Raw genomic sequence first — 20,839 nt, forward strand, 5'->3', positions numbered from 1 at the left:
ATCCATCTCGATGTACAAAGTAGTTGTGATGATATGTACGGTTTTACTATCACATGTCAACGTTGCAGAATTGTGCTTAGGCATTTAGATTTGTTTTACCCTTAGGCGTGAAGGGGTTAATCTGTGTTCCCCATTTGGTGTATATATTGTATATAGTATTTGTTTAGTTAGGCTTTTTGTTACTCTGTTAGGTTGCTAGTTAGATTGTTTTGTCATTGGGGTATAGTTCACCTGTATCTTTAGGTTTGCTGTGTCTTCTGTTTGCTGGTGTTTGGATGGATTTTGTTTCACTGTAAAAAATCTCATTTAAAGTGTTACTAAACCCCGGACCCCGCATTCACTATATTCGGTCTCCCCAGACCCCGCATTCACTATATTCGGTTTTCCCAGACCCCACATTCAATATATTTGCTCTCCCCGGACCCCGCATTCACTATATCCGCTCTCCCCGGACCCAGCATTCAATATATCCGATCTCCCCGGACCCCGCATTCAATAAATCCGGTCTCCCCGGACCCCGCATTCAATATATCCGCTCTCCCCGGATCCCGCATTCACTATATCCGCTCTCCCCGGACCCGGCATTCACTATTTCCGCTCTCCCCGGACCCCGCATTCACTATATCCGCTCTCCCCGGACCCCGCATTCACTATATCCGCTCTCCCCGGACCCCGCATCCAGTATATCCGCTCTCCCCGGACCCCGCATTCACTATATCCGCTTTCCCCGGACCCCGCATCCAGTATATCCGCTCTCCCCGGACCCCGCATTCACTATATCCGCTCTCCCCGGACCCCGCATTCACTATATCCGTTCTCCCCGGACTCCGCATTCACGATATCCGCTCTCCCCGGACCCCGCATTCACTATATCCGTTCTCCCCGGACCCCGCATTCACTATATCCGCTCTCCCCGGACCCCGCATTCAATATATCCGCTCTCCCCGAATCCCGCATTCACTATATCTGCTCTCCCCGGACCCCGCATTCACTATTTCCGCTCTCCCCGGGCCCCGCATTCACTATATCCACTATCCCCGGACTCCGCATTCACTATATGCGCTCTCCCCGGACCCTGAATTCACTATATCCGCTCTCCCCGGACCCAGCATTCAATATATCTGATCTCCCTGGACCCCGCATTCAATAAATCCAGTCTCCCCGGACCCCGCATTCAATATATCCGCTCTCCCCGGATCCCGCATTCACTATATCCACTCTCCCCGGACCCGGCATTCACTATTTCCGCTCTCCCCGGACCCCGCATTCACTATATCCGCTCTCCCCGGACCCCGCATTCACTATATCCGCTCTCCCCAGACCCCGCATCCAGTATATCCACTCTCCCAGGACCCCGCATTCACTATATCCGCTTTCCCCGGACCCCGCATCCAGTATATCCGCTCTCCCCGGACCCCGCATTCAATATATCCGCTCTCCCCGGATCCCGCATTCACTATATCTGCTCTCCCCGGACCCCGCATTCACTATTTCCGCTCTCCCCGGGCCCCGCATTCACTATATCCACTATCCCCGGACTCCGCATTCACTATATGCGCTCTCCCCGGACCCTGAATTCACTATATCCGCTCTCCCTGGACCCTGCATTCACTATATCTGGTCTCCCACAGTACACAGAACATGGAAATGCAATTATTTTAGTAAATATAAACTACTAAATACCTTTCCTCATCAGCAGTATATAGCAGTCTTGCGACTTGTGTCAGTATTCAACAGAGTACTGGTTAAAGCTTGTAGGAGTTTTCATTTTGCTCTAGAAGGATGCAGGACCCCTGATCTCTATCTAGAAAGTGCTGATTAGTCCTGTGCTGATCACATGCACTCTCCCAAGAAAAAAAAAACCCTCTAGCAATACACACCAAACTGAGCATGTGCAGTGTCTCCACCCGATATGTCTATGTGGAGTTAAGAGGGGGACACTGGAAGAAGGGGGGGATCAGAGAGGACACGATCAAACAGCCTTTTTACACAATGCAGAGGATTAACCCCTTTGGTTCCACAGTGAGTATAACAAGCATGCTTTACTGCACATACAGACTGAATTTATTGTTGTGGGTTTAAGGCGTACACAGTCTGGTCTCAGTATCCTAAGTGTAGCAACACAGATTTGCAGGAGATAGAAAGGTGAGATTCAGAGAAAGCTGGGAGAAATGGGATAAGTTCAAAGAGGAATTTAAAGAAAGATAGGGAGTAGATAAGAAAGGAAGAAAGAGAAGGGAGCCTGGAGAGCGAAGAGTAAAGAAGTGGAGCGAGGAGAGAAGAGGGAAAATATCAGGGAACAGAGGGGGGTGAGGGGGTGGGCGGGTACTGTATACTGTTGAATTTTTTTATTTTTTTTATAACGATGTAATGTGACTTATTGAAAATTAATAAAATATTTATAAAAAAAAAAAAAAGATAGATATACACACAACAACAGGATAATAAAGATCTTTATTGAACTTTGGTGCGATGGAGTAACCAGTCCAGTATCACCATAAAGGTCCGGTACTCCTTTCATGATTGATGAGATCTAGACACACAGGGGGTTATTTACTAAAGCTGGAGTGGCAAACATGGTGCAGCTGTGCATAGAAACCAATCAACTTCCAGGTTTTATTGTCAAAGCTCAACCTCTTCCCATCCGGCCCATGATCGGCAGCACTCCCGTCTGGCCCATGATTGGCAGCACTTGCATCCGGCCCATGATCGGCAGCACTCCGGCCCATGATCGGCAGCACTCCCGTCCGGCTGTTTATCGACATGGGCCGGATGAGAGTGCTGCCGATGTGGGTGGACGTTTCTAAATGTCCCCCAGCATCCATTGCCTGTGCGCGATCAGTGCCGATCAGAACACCGATCATCGTACGGGACCTCTGTCCGAGGTCCTGATCATGTGATCACTAATTGGCCAATCAGTGATCACATGCAGAGTAGTAAGCAAGATGTCACTTCTGACATCATTGCTTACTACGTGTGAAATCACATAGTACAGGGCCATTCACAGCAGCCTTGTACCATGTGACAAGCTGTGACCAATCACAGCTCTCACAGTATTTTTCAATGGCTGCAAGAATGCAGCCAGAGAGAAGGAGAAATGATTGCTTTTACAGCCTTTATTGGTGTAAAAGTAATCAGTGTAAAAAAAAAAAATCTTCATCACCCCCACAAGTAGTACAGTGTCACCATGGTGACACTGTACTGCTAGGGTGACAGTATGTAAAAAAAACAAAAAACCATAAATAATAATACAAACATTTTTTTAAAAAATTATAATTTTTGGTTATAAACTAATTTGGGTTATTTTTTTTGTTACTTAAAAGATAACGGAATACATTTTGGGCAAGATTTATGATGAAATATTATTTATTTGCAAAATTTTATAAGAAAAACACTTTTTTTCAAAATTTTTGGACCTTTTCATTTACATAGAAAAAAAAAAATAAAAATCCCAGTGGTGAAAAAATACCACCAAAATAAAGCTTTATCGGTCTCAAAAAAATGCTAAAAAAAGCATATACAGTGTTGCATGACTGCACAATTGTCATTCAAAGTGTGATAGCGCTGAAAGCTGAAAATTGGCCTGGGCAGGAAGAGGGTGAAAGTGTCCAGACTTGAAGTGGTTAATGAGCTGTACTGCTAGGGAGGGTGACAGTATGTTAAAAAAAAAAAATAATAATATAAAAAAAAAATAAAAATGTAAATTTTTTTCTAAAAATTAGAGTTTTTGGTTATAAACTAATTTAGGTTATTTTTTTTTTTTACTAAAAAGCTAGATTTTGGCCAAGATTTATGCAGAAAGATTCATAAGAAAGGCATGGACAGGAAGTGGGTGGTTAAAGTAGTTAATGAGCTGTACTGCTAGTGAGGGTGACAGTATGTTAAAAAAAAAAACATAAATAATAATATAAAAAAAAATAAAAATGTTAAATTTTGTAAGAAAAACTTTTTTTTCAAAATGTTTGGACTTTTTCATTTATATAGCAAAAAAATTACAATCCCAGTGGTGAATAAATACCACCAAAATAAAGTTTTATCCGTCTCAAAAAAATGCTACAAATTTCATATGGGTAGTGTTGCATGACCACGCAATTGTCATTCAAAGTGTGATAGCGCTGACAGCTGAAAATTGGTCTGGACAGGAAGGGGGTGGTTGAAGTGGTTAATGAGCTGTACTGCTGGGGGGGGGGGAAGGGGTGACAGTATGTTTAAAAAAAAAACAAATAATAATATTAAAAAAAAAAAAAATGTAAAATTTTATAAGAAAGACTCTTTTTTGAAAGCTGAAAATTGGCCTGGACAAGAAGGGGGTGGTTGAAGTGGTTAATGAGCTGTACTGCTAGGGGGGGTGACAGTATGTTAAAAAAAAAAAACATAAATAATAATATAAAGAAAAAAATAAAAATGTAACATTTTTTGAAAGCTAAAAATTGGCCTGGACAGGAAGGAGGTGAAAGCGTCCGGACTTGAAGTGGTTAATTGAACAAGCTGAAGTTAGAAGCTGATTGGCTGCCATGCACAGCGGCACCAGATTCTGAGTGCTCCAGTTTTAGTAAATATTCCTCAAAATATTTTCTGACCCCCTAACAGGAATACGACTACTCTCCGGCGTGTACACATCGATGCCTGAGCAGGGATCTTTTCCAGGAAAAGGAGCTTCCACATTCTGTACACGAGTACGGCTTCACTCCCGTGTGAGTCCTTTGGTGTGCGCTGCGATTTTGTGTGGTGGAGAAACACCTCCCGCACTCAGTGCAGGGAAACGGCTTTTCCCCCGTGTGACATCTCTGGTGAATAGTGAGACTCATTTTGTGGGGAAAACATTTTCCGCACTCGGGGCACGAAAACGGCTTTTCCCCCGTGTGCACAGGCTGATGTTTGATCAAGGCGCGTTTGGTGGCAAAGCATTTCCCACATTCAGAACATGAAAACGGCTTCAATCCGGTGTGAGTCCTCTGGTGCATCACTGCAGCCGATTTCTGCCGGAAGCATTTCCCGCACTCAGGACACGAATACGGTTTCTCCCCAGAATGGGTCCTCTGATGTTTAATGAGAATGGTCCTCAGGCAGAAAGACTTCCCACATTCTGCACATGTATGTGGCTTCTCCCCCGTGTCAGCTCTTTGGTGTCTTATAAGAGATGCTTTGGAATTATAACTTTTCCCACATTCGGTACAAGAAAATGGTTTCATTCTGCTTTGATGTTCACTAAGAACTTTTCTCGAGGAGGGGGAACAGGACGATGTTTTTCCAGCTCTACCAACTGTTTGACGTGTTGTCTGGGGGAGATCCGTAAAACACTCCCCTTGGGTAGAAGGACCAGATGACAGATCTGCACCACGACGTGTTGGATGGAAATTTAGGGTATTGGGGTTTTCTTCTAAAAAATCTGATGTAATGTCATTTTCTGTTTTAGTGTATGTTAGAATTACGGGACTCTTTCTCATGTTACAGTTCATGAACCGTCTGTCTGCATGATAGAAGAAGTGGAAACAATTAACTTGTGTAATTAAAACAGCAGGAAATGAAGACATATCATTAGCTATACCAAGAACAAGGATTCACAATTTTACATGATGTGAATTATGAGCCAAATAATCACTTCTATAAAAAATGTCTAAAAATTAGGGATGCACTGAAATTTCGGCCATTGAACCATATCGTCCAAAAATAGCTTTATCAGCATTTTGCCGATAGGAAACATTTTGCCGATACAGGGGACTGTGTGTACTGCAGATGTGAGGGTGGGGAGGGCGGCGGCAGACAAAAGGCAGGAGAGGAGCAGTGTATACAGTGACTGGCTGTCACTATATTTCAGTGCCAGTTTTTAAATGCAATTGCCAGGTTTTTTTTTTCTTCACTATAGCTCAGAGAATCAGTCACTTTCCCCGAGCTAAAAGAAACAAAGTTTCTTTCTCGAGCTAAAAGAAACAAAGTTTATTTTCCTAGCTAAATGAAACCAAGTTACTTTCCCGAGCTAAAAGAAACCAAGTTTCTTTCCCGAGCTAAAAGAAACAAAGTTTATTTTCCAAGCTAAAAGAAACTGTTTCTTTCCCGAGCTAAAAGAAACAAAGTTTCTTTTCCAAGCTAAAAGAAACCAAGTTTCTTTCCCGAGCTAAAAGAAACCAAGTTTCTTTCCCGAACTAAAAGAAACCAAGTTTCTTTCCCGAGCTAAAAGAAACCAAGTTTCTTTCCCGAGCTAAAAGAAACCAAGTTTCTTTTTCGAGCTAAAAGAAACAAAGTTTATTTTCCGAGCTAAAAGAAACAGTTTATTTCCTGAGCTAAAAGAAACAAAGTTTCTTTTCCGAGCTAAAAGAAACTGTTTCTTTCCCGAGCTAAAAGAAACAAAGTTTCTTTTCCGAGCTAAAAGAAACAAAGTTTCTTTCCCGAGCTAAAAGAAACAAAGTTTCTTTCCCGAGCTAAAAGAAACAAAGTTTCTTTCCCGAGCTAAAAGAAACAAAGTTTCTTTCCCGAGCTAAAAGAAACCAAGTTTCTTTTTCGAGCTAAAAGAAACAAAGTTTAATTTTCCGAGCTAAAAGAAACAGTTTATTTCCCGAGCTAAAAGAAACAAAGTTTCTTTCCCGAGCTAAAAGAAACCAAGCTCTTTCCCGAGCTAAAAGAAACCAAGTTCTTTCCCGAGCTAAAAGAAACCAAGTTTCTTTCCCAAACTAAAAGAAACCAAGTTTCTTTCCCAAGCTAAAAGAAACCTAGTTTATTTCCCGAGCTAAAAGAAACCAAGTTTCTTTTCCGAGCTAAAAGAAACCAAGTTTCTTTCCTGAGCTAAAAGAAACCAAGTTTCTTTCCCGAGCTAAAAGAAACCAAGTTTCTTTCCCGAGCTAAAAGAAACCAAGTTTCTTTCCCGAGCTAAAAGAAACCAAGTTTCTTTCCCGAGCTAAAAGAAACCAAGTTTCTTTTTCGAGCTAAAAGAAACAAAGTTTATTTTCCGAGCTAAAAGAAACAGTTTATTTCCTGAGCTAAAAGAAACAAAGTTTATTTTCCGAGCTAAAAGAAACTGTTTCTTTCCCGAGCTAAAAGAAACAAAGTTTCTTTTCCAAGCTAAAAGAAACCAAGTTTCTTTCCCGAGCTAAAAGAAACTAAGTTTCTTTCCCGAGCTAAAAGAAACCAAGTTTCTTTTTTGAGCTAAAAGAAACAAAGTTTATTTTCCGAGCTAAAAGAAACAGTTTATTTCCCGAGCTAAAAGAAACAAAGTTTCTTTCCCGACCTAAAAGAAACCAAGTTCTTTCCCGAGCTAAAAGAAACCAAGTTCTTTCCCGAGCTAAAAGAAACCAAGTTTCTTTCCCAAACTAAAAGGAACCAAGTTTCTTTCCCAAGCTAAAAGAAACCAAGTTTATTTCCCGAGCTAAAAGAAACCAAGTTTCTTTTCCAAGCTAAAAGAAACAAAGTTTCCTTTAGTTCCGGGGAAAGTGACAGCTATGGTGAAAGAAAAAAAAAAAAAAGCCGTCAATTGCATTTAAAAACCGGCACTGGCATGTAGTGACAGCCAGTGAGAGAGCCTCTCTGTATACACTGCTACCTCACTGTATACACTGCTCCTCTCCTTGCACACACTGCCCCCCCTCCCCCCTACAAAGAGGACCTGTCACTTATATGCTATCAAATAGGGGACTATTGGTCCCCTATGTGATAGCAATAAAATCATAAGTTAAAAAAATAAAAATAAATTATATATATACATGAAAGTAGAAAACAAATTGGAGCCTCCCCACCCCGACATAAGCTGACATTTCAGTTTCGGTTTGGTTTTCGGCCACATGCATTCTGAATTTTCGGTATCGGTTTTAGCACCAGAATTTTCATTTCGCTGCATGACTACTAAAAATCTTTGTTTATGATATAAAACTCTGATTTACCCCTCAAGGAATGCTCTTATTTTATGAAATGTTTCTTTATTTAGACTTTATTACTCACCTGTGCTGATCTCTACAGGAACTTCTTCCTCTTTAATCCTCGCATGTTCTTCTTCCTCCTCCTCAGCTTTGAGGTCTCTCGGAGTCTCTCTGGTGTCTCCGGGGTCTGTGAATACAGATGAGAGTGAAGCCCCCTGTACTGAGATGTATGAGAGACCCCAGAGAGTGTGTGTGGGGGGAGACTGGTCACGTCTCAATGACATGATGTGAGAAGGAGAGCCGAAGTCTAATAGAGGCTGATGGCTCCTGACCCCCCACTGGGTACATACTGTCCCCCCATTACTGTCTACTGACAGAGGAGGGGGGAGAAGAAGAGATTGTTGTAGTGACTGAACAAGGAGGATCTGGGACTCTTCTCTGGATTTAGTGTACATTCCTCACCTGTGCTGATCTCTGGAGGACCTTCCTCCTCTTCAATTTTCACATTCCCCTCTTCCTCAGCTTTGACATCTCTCTGAGTCTCTCTGGTGTCTCCGGGGTCTGTGAATAAAGAGGAGAGTGAAGCCCCCTGTACTGAGATGTATGAGAGACCCCAGAAAGTGTGTGTGGGGGGAGACTGGTCATTTCTGGTAACACACAATGACATGATTTTGGGAGGAGAGCTGGAGTGTAAGGCAGGCCCGGTAATTTTGTGCAACCAGTGGGTTGAATGAAAATAAGTGACCCAACTCTCCCATCCAAGCATTCGATGTGGATGGGGGAATCCTCTGGGCTTCTTGTATTCTGACAGCAGGAAGACTTCCCCACCGTCAGAATACACCGATCAGCGTTGCAGTCTGTAGCATGCGATACTGATGGAGAGGAAATTTTCCAACAGGGCAGTTATTCAGAATTCGATCGGTAGATCAACTTCTGTTCAACCACAGTGGCCATAGATTGAAAATTCAGGCTAGTCCATGCTAAACCGGCCAAATTTCGATCCATATATGGTCAGCTTAATAGAGGCTGATGGCTCCTGACCCCCCCACTGGACACATACTTTCCCCCCATTACTGTCTACTGAAAAAGGAGGGGGGAGAAGAAGAGATTGTTGTAGTGACTGAACAAGGAGGATCTGGGACTCTTCTCTGGATTTAGTGTTTGTTCCTCGCCTGTGCTGATCTCTGGAGGCATCTCCTCCTCCTTCCATGGGTCATCATCCCAAACATACAAATCTTCTTCTTTCACTTCCACTTTAACTATTACAGCTTCACTCTGAAAAATACAAAATAATTCAGTTATTAAATAGATCCTCTCTGCCTTTAAATAAATAATATGTTTGTTGAAATGAAAACTTAATCTACCTGATCCTCCTGAGGGACCTCCTGATGTTCCTGAGTGATCTCCTGATGTTCCTGAGTGGAGTCCCAGGAATACAGAGGACAAGGACATCTCTCTGGTGGGTTCCTATTACTGGATCCATCTGTAGGAAACACACACACTGACTGAACATGTTGAGGGATAACTGTGCCATAATAATGGTGTAGGAAACTGGTGCTAATGGCATGTGCAACATTAACAAAGCAGATAGACCTGGATGGATAGATCTGCTAGATCTACACCACCCACACCATGTTTTATTTAACCACTTCCCAACCATTTATGTACATAAATGGCCGGACGGGAGCAGTGAAGGAGCAGGTGGTCGTTTATAAATGTCCTTCCACATTAACTGCTTGTGCGCGCTCCCTAGGACACCGATTGCTGTACGGGACCTCTGTGTTAGGTCCTGATCATGCGATCACTGATTGGCCAATCAGTGATCACATGAACAGTAGTAAACAAGATGTCACTTCCTGACATCATTGCTTACTATGTGTGAAATCTGTGAATGATCACAGAGATCACATGGTACAGTGCTTTTCACAACAGCCTTGTACCATGTGACAAGCTGTGACCAATCACAGCTCTCACAGTATTTTTCAATAGCTGCAAGAATGTAGCCAGAGAGAAGGAGAAATGATTGCTTTTACAGCCTTTATGGGTGTAACAGCAATCAGTGTAAAAAAAAAAAAAAAATCTTCATCACCCCCACAAGTAGTACAGTGTCACCATGGTGACACTGTACTGTTAGGGTGACAGTATGTTAAAAAAAAAACATAAATAATAATATTAGAAAAAAAAATGTAAAACAGTTTTTTGAAAAATTATAATTTTTTGTTTTAAACTATATTGTTTTAAATTATTTGGGTAATTTTTTTTTATTAAAAAGATAGCTAAATACATTTTGGCCAAGATTTATGAAGAAAGATTATTTATTTGTAAAATGTTATAAGAAAAACACTTTTGTTCAAAATGTTTGGACTTTTTCATTTATATAGCAAAAAAAGAAAAATCCCAGTGGTGAATAAATACCACAAAAATAAAGTTTTATCTGTCTCAAAAAAATGCTAAAAATTATATATGGGTACAGTGTTGCATGACGGCGCAATTGTAATTCAAAGTCTGATAGCGCTGAAAGCTGATAATTGGCCTGGACAGGAAGGGGGTGGTTGAAGTGGTTAATGAGCTGTACTGTTTGGGGGGGGGGGGGGGGTGACAGTATGTTAAAAAAAACATAAATAATAATATAGAAAAAAAAAATAAAAATGTAAAATTTTATAAGAAAAACTCTTTTTTAAAGTGTTGCATGACCGTGCAATTGTCATTCAAAGTGTGATAGCGCTGAAAGCTGAAAAGTGACCTGGACAGGAAGGGGGTGAAAGTGTCCGGACTGGAAGTGGTTAAAAAACAATTATGGCCAAAGCTTTTCTAGCCATACTTCTCTTGTGGGTCACAGGCAGATGCGGACTGACTACTCATGGGGCCCCTGGGTAATAGGAGATGATGGGGCCCCTGTGTCCTTGCCCATACTCAAACCACACCCAAAAAAGCCTATGAAATGTATCAGGGGCATCTCATGGGGCTCCCTACTGACCCTGGATCCTCGGGCAGTGCCTGAGTGCCCAAATGGTCAGCCTGCCCCTGGTCACAGGAGTGCACGTACTTTTGTTCTCCTGTGACCCAGACTCATAGCAGGCTAAAGACCTCACAGAGGCGCTCCAGGCTCTGGAAGGATCCCGACCATATAACTTGGATCCACTCATCTGCCTGATTGACAGCTGGCTCGGACTGTCGGCATTCGGCTGAGAGCTGAAGTCAGCTGCATCCACCCCTTTTTCCAGCCAGTGACTGAGGGAGGGGCAGAATGGAGAGCGGTGACTGACAGCCACTGCTGTCTGCTCAGAGCTGACTGAGAACTGAGCGATCAGCAGTCATGTGATCACTCATTTCTCAAGCTTAGAGCCAACAGGGGAAAACTACAGTGAGGAAGAGAGTATGGATGTGTTTAACAATCCCAAATGTCTTCTTTAGGAATGAAAATGAATCTGGCACAGGGCCTGCAGTGTTAAAAGCTCACCTCCTTCCTGAACACTGAGGGATCGAAGCAGGCAGCTCCAGCTGAAATGCTCCCTGTGCCATGTCTGTTTCAGACATTGCACTAAACCCGGAGTAGATGGCTGCTAATTAACAGAGGCTTGCATGCCTTATACTAATTAGGAGCAAAATCTGCTCAATTTTCTCAGTTTAGAAAAGTGGTATAGGCGTAAAATCTGTTTCACTCTTTGTTAATTCCCCCTTGATTGTTTTTGGGTCACTTTAAAAAATAGCATACCCATTTAGCGGATCCGCTTGCTTAGCGGGGATCTCTCTGCTGATCAAACGGATAGCAGCTCCGTGTCCGCTCTGCTACTGCAGAGCGGACACAAAGCTGCTCGCTCTCCTCAATAGGCCGCCTTGATCCATTTTCATCAGACCTGATGGATGGAAGGGGAATTGGATCCCCATCCGTCCCTTTTTGGCGGATTGGATTGATGTTGGCGGGTGTAAACAGACACATGTCTGTTTATACCCGCCGCTCCATAGAAGAGAATGGGGGTTCTGATCGGGTCCACCTGAAAAATGGGCAGGCAGACCCCATCAGAACATCCATGTTAAACAGCCCTTTATGTCTTTATATCAGAGGATGTGTGTATCTAGGTGGATCCTCAATACATAAAATAAAAGTCTCCTCTTACCCGGTGATGTGAGGGGCGGATGGCTCGCCATATTGATGTCCTTCTACAGATCCACTTTTCTGCAGGTCTGTACTGTACACAGGGTGGTCTATGAACCTCACACTGTAAAAAAAAAAAAAAACAACATCTTAACAAATAAAGCCCCTTTCATACGGGCGTTCCGTACGTCTGTTTCTCATCTGTCCGTTTACGGATGAAAAACGAACACCCATGTATTTCTATGGACTTGCGGATGTAAAGGGATGATCATCTGTTTACATCCGGTAATATCCGCATCTGTTAACATTCGTAAAAAAAAATGAAACAGACAGAAAACGTATGTAAATGGACATAAAGTCTGTTTTTGCATTGGTAAAGGATGTAAAAAAAGGGATGTAAACTGATGAAAAATGGATGTAAACTGATGAAAAACGTATGTAAACTGATGAAAAATGGATGTAAACTGATGAAAAATGGATGTGAACTGACATAAACTGATAAAAAATGGATGAAAACAGATGAAAAACGGATGTAAACTGACATAAACTGATGAAAAATGGATGTAAACTGACACAAACTGATGAGAAATGAACATAAACTGATGAAACACAGACGTAAACTGACACAAACTGATGAAAAATGGATCTAAACTGATGAAAACATGGAAAACGGATGTAAACTGATGAAAAATGGATGTAAACTGATGAAACACAGATGTAAACTGATGAAAAATGGATGTAAACTGATGAAAAACATGAAACGGATGTAAACTGACACAAACTGATGAAAAATGGATGTAAACTGATGAAAAACAGATGTAAACTGACGTAAACTGATGAAAAATGGATGTAAACTGATGAAAAACAGATGTAAACTGACACAAACTGATGAAAAACGGATGTAAACTGATGAAAAATGGACACAAACTGATGAAAAATGGATGTAAACTGACGAAAAACAGATGTAAACTAATGAAAAACGGATGTAAACTAATGAAAAATGGATTTAAACTGATGTAAAACGAATGTAAACTGATCTGTTTTTGGGCTCTTTTAAGTGGATGTTCCGGTCGGGTCCACCTGCCCGTTTTTTAGGCGGACCCGATCGGAACGTCTATGGAGCGGCGGGTGTAAACGAACATGTGCCCGTTTACACTCACCGACATCCGATCCGCCAAAAAGGGACAGATGGGGATCGGATGAAAACAAACAGGTGGTCCGTTTTTAATCCGACCGCCCACTTAGGAGAGCGACCAGTCAGCTCCTGCACACTGCTTTGTATGGCTCTGCATAGCAGTGCCATACAAAGCAGTGTGCTTACACAGTAAAACAGCACACAGTTAACCCTTTGATTGCCCCAGATGTTAACCCCTTCCTGCCCAGTGCCATAAGTACAGTGGCAGTGCTTTTTATTTGCACTGATCACTGTATTGGTGTCACTGGGGATGTCAGTGGCAGTTAGTCAGTTCCCCCCCAGTGTCAGAATGTCCGCCGCAATCCCGCTATAAATCGCTGATCACCGCCATTACTAGTATAAATAAATTTAAAAAAAATTCCAGTAAATATACCGCCATTTGTAAACGCTATAACTTTCACGTAAACCAGTTAATTTACATGTATTGGGATTTTTTTCAGCAAAGACACGTAGCAGAATACATTTTGGCCGAAATTTATAACGAAATTTTATTTTTTAAGTTTTTTTTACTGGACATGATTAATAGCAAAAAGTCAAAAATATTGTTTTTTTTCTCAAAATTGTCGGTCATCTTTTGCTTATAGCGCAAAAAATAAAAACCGCACAGGCGATCAAATACCACCGAAAGCTCAATTCATGGGGAAAAAAGGATGTAAACTTAATTTGAGTGCAGTGTTGCATGACCGCGCAATTGTCAGTTAAAGTAACGCAGCGCCGTATCACAAAAAATGGCCTGGTCAGGAAGGAGGGGAAATGCTCTGGAGGGCAAGGGGCTAATATGATTCTCAGAATAAGTTCTGTATATTTGATGTTCCATACGGATACTTATTTTCGGACGTTATTTTCAGAAGATTCAGATTCGTTTGTTCTGTCGCTATGTTATTTTGGTGACTTGCTTACAACTTTGATGCGACTTGCTTGCGGTTTTAATGCAACTTTTTTCAATGCATCTTGCTAGCGACTTTGGCCAGTCATGAGAATACAGAGTGCGACATCTATTATTGAACTTACAAAGCCCTCTGAATTCTCAAACAAATGAATTTGTTGTTTTCGCTATACTTTATTTCAGATTTGTTGAAATTGTATTACTATTGTGATTCGGATGGATCCGAATGATGCAAAATTCGTCCAAATTCTGATCTGTGATGAAAGGAATCGCACATGTCTACTACTAAAGTTTGTCGCCATTTCACAGGCACACACAATTTTAACTGAAAAAAAAGAAAAGAAGGGGAGTACAACTAGGGGGGTCACTGATGGAGAAGGATCTGGGGGGGTCAATGGTGGAGAAGGATCTGGTGGGATCAATGGTGGAGAAGGATCTGGGGGGGGGGGTCAATGGTGGAGAAGGATCTGGGGGAATCAATGGTGGAGAAGGATCTGGAGGGGTCAATGGTGAAGAAGGATCTGGGGGAATCAATGGAGGAGAAGGATCTGAGGGAATCAATGGTGGAGAATGATCTGGGGGAATCAATGGAGAAGAAGGATCTGGGGGGGTCAATGGTGGAGAAGGATCTGGGGGAATCAATGGTGAAGGATCTAGGGGGGTCAATGGTGGAGAAGGATCTGGGGGAATCAATGATGGAGAATGATCTGGGGGAATCAATGGTGGAGAAGGATCTGGGGGAATCAATGGTGGAGAAGGATCTGGGGGGGTCAATGGTGGAGAAGGATCTGTGAGAATCAATGGTGAAGAAGGATCTGGAGGGGTCAATGGTGGAGAAGCATCTGTGAGAATCAATGGTGGAGAAGGATCTGGAGGGGTCAATGGTGGAGAAGGAACTGAGGGAATCAATGGTGGAGAATGATTTGGGGGAATCAATGGAGGAGAAGGATCTGGGGGGGTCAATGGTGGAGAAGGATCTGGGGGAATCAATGGTGGAGAAGGATCTGGGGGAATCAATGGTGAAGGATCTGGGGGGGTTAATGGTGGAGAAGGATCTGGGGGGGTCAATGGTGGAGAAGGATCTGGGGGGGCCAATGGAGAAGGATCTGGGGGAATCAATGATGGAGAATGATCTGGGGGAATCAATGGTGGAGAAGGATCTGGGGGAATCAATGGTGGAGAAGGATCTGGAGAAGTCAATGGTGGAGAAGGATCTGGGGGAATCAATGGTGGAGAAGGATCTGGGGGAATCAATGGTGAAGGATCTGGGGGGGTTAATGGTGAAGGATCTGGGGGGGTTAATGGTGGAGAAGATCTGGGGGGGGGGTCAATGGTGGAGAAGGATCTGGGGGAATCAATGATGGAGAATGATCTGGGGGAATCAATGGTGGAGAAGGATCTGGGGGGGTCAATGGTGGAGAAGGATCTGTGGGAATCAATGGTGGAGAAGGATCTGGAGGGGTCAATGGTGGAGAAGGATCTGGGGGGGTCAATGGTGGAGAAGGATCTGGGGGAATCAATGGTGGAGAAGGATCTGAGGGGGTCAATGGTGGAGAAGGATCTGGGGGAATCAATGGTGGAGAAGGATCTGGGGGAATCAATGGTGAAGGATCTGGGGGGGTTAATGGTGGAGAAGGATCTGGGGGGTCAATGGTGGAGAAGGATCTGGGGGAATCAATGATGGAGAATGATCTGGGGGAATCAATGGTGGAGAAGGATCTGGGGAATCCATAGTGGAGAAGGATCTGGAGGGGTCAATGGTGGAGAAGGATCTGTGGGAATCAATGGTGGAGAAGGATCTGGAGGGGTCAATGGTCGAGAAGGATCTGGGGGGGTCAATGGTCGAGAAGGATCTGGGGGGGTCAATGGTGGAGAAGGATCTGGGGGAATCAATGGCGGAGAAGGATCTGGGGGAATCAATGGTGGAGAAGGATCTGGGGGGGTTAATGGTGGAGAAGGATCTGGGGGGGTCAATGGTGGAGAAGGATCTGGGGGATCGCGGTGGAGAAGGATCTGGGGGAATCAATGGTGGAGAAGGATCTGAGGGGGTCAATGGTGGAGAAGGATCTGGGGGTTCTGGTAGATCACAAGCTTAATAATGGCAGCAATGCCAAGCTGCGGGTTATAAAGCGAGCAAAATCCTCTCTTGGATTAGGAGAGGTATAGACTCCAGAGAAAGAGATATCATCCCCCCCGGTACAAATCATTAGTAAGACCTCATCTGGAATATGCAGTTCAGTTTTGGGCACCAATTCACAAAAAGAACATTGGGGAACTGGAGAAAGTACAGAGAAGGGCAACCAAACTGATACGAGGCATGGAGGAGATCAGCTATGAGGAAAGATTAGAGGAACTGAATTTATTCTCTCTTGAGAAGAGGAGATTAAGGAGGGATATGATCTCCATGTATAATACATAAGGGGGGATATGATCTCCATGTAAAATACATAAGGGGGGATATGATCTCCATGTAAAATACATAAGGGGGGATATGATCTCCATGTAAAATACATAAGGGGGGATATGATCTCCATGTATAATACATAAGGGGGGATATGATCACCATGTATAATACATAAGGGGGATGTGATCTCCATGTATAATACATGAGGGGGGATATGATCTCCATGTATAATACATAAGGGGGATATGATCTCCATGTATAATACATAAGGGGGGATATGATCTCCATGTATAATACATAAGGGGGGATATGATCTCCATGTATAATACATAAGGGGGATATGATCTCCATTTATAATACATAAGGGGGGGATATGATCTCCATGTATAATACATAAGGGGGAATATGATCTCCATGTATAATACATAAGGGGGGGGGGATAGGATTGCCATGCATAATACATAAGGGGGGATATGATCTCCATGTATAATACATAAGGGGAGGATATGATCTCCATGTATAATACATAAGGGGAGGATATGATCTCCATGTATAATACATAAGGGGGGATATGATCACCGTGTATAATACATAAGGGGGATCTGATCTCCATGTATAATACATAAGGGGGGATATGATCTCCATGTATAATACATAAGGGGGATATGATCACCATGTATAATACATGAGGGGGGATATGATCGCCATGTATAATACATAAGGGGGATATGATCTCCATGTATAATACATAAGGGGGGATATGATCTCCATGTATAATACATAAGGGGGGGATATGATCTCCATGTATAATACATAAGGGGGGATATGATCACCATGTATAATACATAAGGGGGGATATGATCTCCATGTATAATACATAAGGGGGATATGATCTCCATGTATAATACATAAGGGGGGATATGATCTCCATGTATAATACATAAGGGGGGGGATATGATCTCCATGTATAATACATAAGGGGGGGATATGATCTCCATGTATAATACATAAGGGGGGATATGATCTCCATGTATAATATATAAGGGGGGGATATGATCTCCATGTATAATATATAAGGAGGGATATGATCTCCATGTATAATACATAAGGGGGGATATGATCTCCATGTATAATACATAAGGGGGGATATGATCTCCATGTATAATACATAAGGGGGATATGATCTCCATGTATAATACATAAGGGGGGATATGATCTCCATGTATAATATATAAGGGGGGGATATGATCACCATGTATAATATATAAGGGGGGGATATGATCACCATGTATAATACATAAGGGGGGATATGATCTCCATGTATAATACATAAGGGGGGGATATGATCTCCATGTATAATACATAAGGGGGGATATGATCTCCATGTATAATACATAAGGGGGGATATGATCTCCATGTATAATACATAAGGGGGATATGATCTCCATGTATAATACATAAGGGGGGATATGATCTCCATGTATAATACATAAGGGGGGGATATGATCTCCATGTATAATACATAAGGGGGGATATTATCTCCATTTTTAATACATAAGGGGGGATATGATCACCCTGTATAATACATAAGGGGGGATATGATCACCCTGTATAATACATAAGGGGGATATGATCTCCATTTTTAATACATAAGGGGGGATATGATCACCCTGTATAATACATAAGGGGGGATATGATCACCCTGTATAATACATAAGGGGGGATATGATCACCCTGTATAAATACATCAGTGTTTCATATAGTGAACTAGGTGTAGATATTCACCCTGAGGTCATCACAGAGGACAAGGGGGCATTCTTTACATCTGGAAGAAAAGAAATTTCATCTCCAAACACGGAAAGGTTTCTTCACAGTGAGAGCTGTGAAAATGTGGAATAGACTCCCTCAAGAGTTGGTTGTGGCCAGCTCAGTGGATTGCTGTAGGAAATTCCTGGATTCTTTCTTGGATACACATAATATAACTGGATACTAACATTTATAGGTAAAGTTGATCCAGGGAATATCCATATTGCCTCTCGGGGGATCAGGAAGGAATTTTTTTCCCTGCAGGAGCAAATTGGATTGTGCTTTGCTGGGTTTTTTGCCTTCCTCTGGATCAACTGTGGGTGTAGGATTATAACTTTTTGTTTTTTAATGGTTGAACTGGATGGACTTTTGTCTTTTTTCAGCCAGACTAACTATGTAACCATCGGATGCTCATCCCAGGAACTAGGCAAGTGAGTGACCCACAGTTGCCTTTCCATTCCAAAAATTAAATGAAATGGATCCACACTACTGCCATTGCTCTAAAACCTTTTTTTTTATTATGCACTTGCCCTCTAGAGGATCCCCCCCTTCCTGACCAGGCCATTTTTTGCATTACGGCACTACGTTACTTTAACTGACAATTGCACGGTCATGCAACGCTGCATCCACATGAAATTTACGTCCCTTTTTTCCCACATATTGAGCTTTCTTTTGGTGGTATTTGATCACCTCTGTGTTTTTCATTTTTTGCACTATAAACCAAAAAAAAACTAACAATTTTGAGAAACAATGTTTTAGACTTTTTGCTATTAAACATGTCCAGTAAAAAAAAATTAAAAAAAATAAAATTTCATCATAAATTTAGGCCAAAATGTATTCTGCTCCGTGTCTTTGATAAAAATCCCAATACGTGTAAATTAATTGGTTTATGTGAAAGTTAAAGCGTTTACAAATGGTGATATATATACTGGAATTTTTTTTCTATACTAGTAATGGTGGCAATCAGCGATTTATAGCGGTAGGCATTCTGACACTGGGGGGGGGAACTGACTTGGTGTCACTGACATGGCACTGGGCAGGAAGGGGTTAATGTGAGTGGCGATCAAAGGGATAACTGTGTGCTGGGAGTGGTTTACTAGGGGGCGGTGTCAGTGTGCTTTACTGTAAGCAGACTGTTCAGGATGGCTGTGCTGTGCAGTGAGCCCAAGCTGATAGGGAGGAAGATTGTTTGTAAACAAAAGAGTCGTCCTCCCCATTGGTGATTGTCGGTAATCACCAGACGTCAGCGGATAATTAGCAGCTGGGACTCGGTGATTGACATCTGTGCCCGCAAATGGCGGTATATATACTGGGATTTTTTTTTAATATATACTAGTAATGGCGGTGATCAGCGACTTATAGCGGGACTGCGGCAGGAATTCTGACACTGGGGGGGGGACTGACTTGGTGTCACTGACATCCCAATTGACACCAATACAGTGATCAGTGCTACTAATCTGTACTAATGACACTGGGCAGGAAGAGGTTAACATCTGGGGCGATCAAAGGGTTAACTGTGCTGTGTGTGTTTTGCATACTGGGCTGTGTCTGTGTGCTTCACTGTAAGCACACTACTTTGTATGGAGGTGCTATGCAGAGCCATACAAAGTAGTGTGCAGGAGATGACAAGGGAGAGATCTGTATTGTTTATACACAGGTCTCTCCCCCATCAGAGATATTCGGTGATCACCGGGTGCCAGCGAGCAATCACTGACCAGACCCCGGTGACAGTCGAGGCCGTGAATGGCACGCACGCCCCCTACTCAGAAATGCAAAATCACGTATATGTATGTGATTTTGTGCACCCGTGACGCCCCGTACTAGTATTTCTGCTACAGGGCAGTGTGGAAATGGTTAAATCGACCAAAGGAAAAACATCACAGGTACAAAGGTCGATGCGTTACGGCTTAACAAGCCTTAGTCGTAACCCATAACCACACTTCCGATTTGTAACGAAACAAATCATACGAGTCTAGGACCGAAGTTTGTTGCCATTTCACAGGCACATGCAATTTTAACCCTTGACATGTTCGGTATCTATTTACTCGGCGCGACCTCGCCTTTAATGTTTTACACAAAAAATTGGGCGTTCTATTATGTTTCAGTGTACTAAGACTCATTTTTGTGCATTTTTTTAACTGAAATTTTGCACTTGCTAAATTGTTACGCTAATATCAGGTGGCAGAAAAAATCGGAACCTCCACTACTGTATTCTTTAGGAACTCTTGCGCACTCCGGGCGTTCCTAGCGTCTGAACTATGGTGGGAAGACGTGTCTGTGGAAGTCTGCACAGAAACATAATGGACGGTTCTAATTCTCTACAGTATTCCTGTACAGTAGGTGTATTTCTACAGCACCCTGACCTGGGCTACCCATCATAAAGCTTGCAGGAAGATGAGGATGTGTGGAGGTGACATGAACCCCCCTTCCAGTCCACACACAGTGCTGGGACCCCCTTCTCTCATAATAAGAAGACATTATTACCTCCTCCTCCCTGGGCTCACACTCTCCACATTCACCCCTCTCCACGAAGATTACTCCTCTCCTAACACTTCTTTCAGGCTTCAACAAAATGGCCACCGACCTTCCAACACCGACGACACTT

The 20,839-nt window shown here is 42.6% G+C and overlaps 2 protein-coding genes across 2 annotated transcripts in view; both read right to left on the bottom strand.

Annotated features, from left to right (window-relative positions):
- Positions 1–2,435: 2,435 nt before the first annotated feature.
- Positions 2,436–20,839, bottom strand: part of LOC149466164 (uncharacterized) — a 41,490-nt gene continuing 23,086 nt past the window's right edge. Inside the window, 3 exon segments of the mRNA XM_089672708.1 lie at positions 2,436–5,470; positions 7,930–8,034; positions 8,310–8,692. Of these exon segments, the coding sequence (XP_089528834.1) occupies positions 4,476–5,470; positions 7,930–8,034; positions 8,310–8,692 (1,483 nt within the window). The 3' untranslated portion in view covers positions 2,436–4,475.
- Positions 8,686–20,824, bottom strand: LOC149466165 (uncharacterized). The gene is made up of 4 exons (XM_089672889.1): positions 20,719–20,824; positions 11,966–12,067; positions 9,212–9,330; positions 8,686–9,122 (listed from the first exon to the last, which is right to left on the bottom strand). Exons 2-4 carry the CDS (start codon positions 11,994–11,996, stop codon positions 8,925–8,927), a joined length of 348 nt encoding a protein of 115 aa, XP_089529015.1. The 5' UTR covers positions 11,997–12,067; positions 20,719–20,824; the 3' UTR covers positions 8,686–8,924.

Source organism: Staurois parvus, unplaced genomic scaffold (assembly GCF_062004578.1).
Source record: "Staurois parvus isolate SC_StPar_1 unplaced genomic scaffold, SC_StPar_1.0 ptg000132l, whole genome shotgun sequence".
In the NCBI taxonomy this organism is placed as follows: domain Eukaryota; kingdom Metazoa; phylum Chordata; class Amphibia; order Anura; family Ranidae; genus Staurois; species Staurois parvus.

Bases quoted from the DNA above. Each gene is read 5' to 3' on its own strand.
- LOC149466165 (XM_089672889.1), bottom strand. From the start codon at position 11,996: ATGGCGAGCCATCCGCCCCTCACATCACCGG. The intron at 9,331-11,965 runs GTAAGAGGAGAC...TGTTTCCTACAG, and splicing joins TCCGCCCCTCACATCACCGG to ATGGATCCAGTAATAGGAAC. The intron at 9,123-9,211 runs GTAGATTAAGTT...TGTATTTTTCAG, and splicing joins AGGTCCCTCAGGAGGATCAG to AGTGAAGCTGTAATAGTTAA.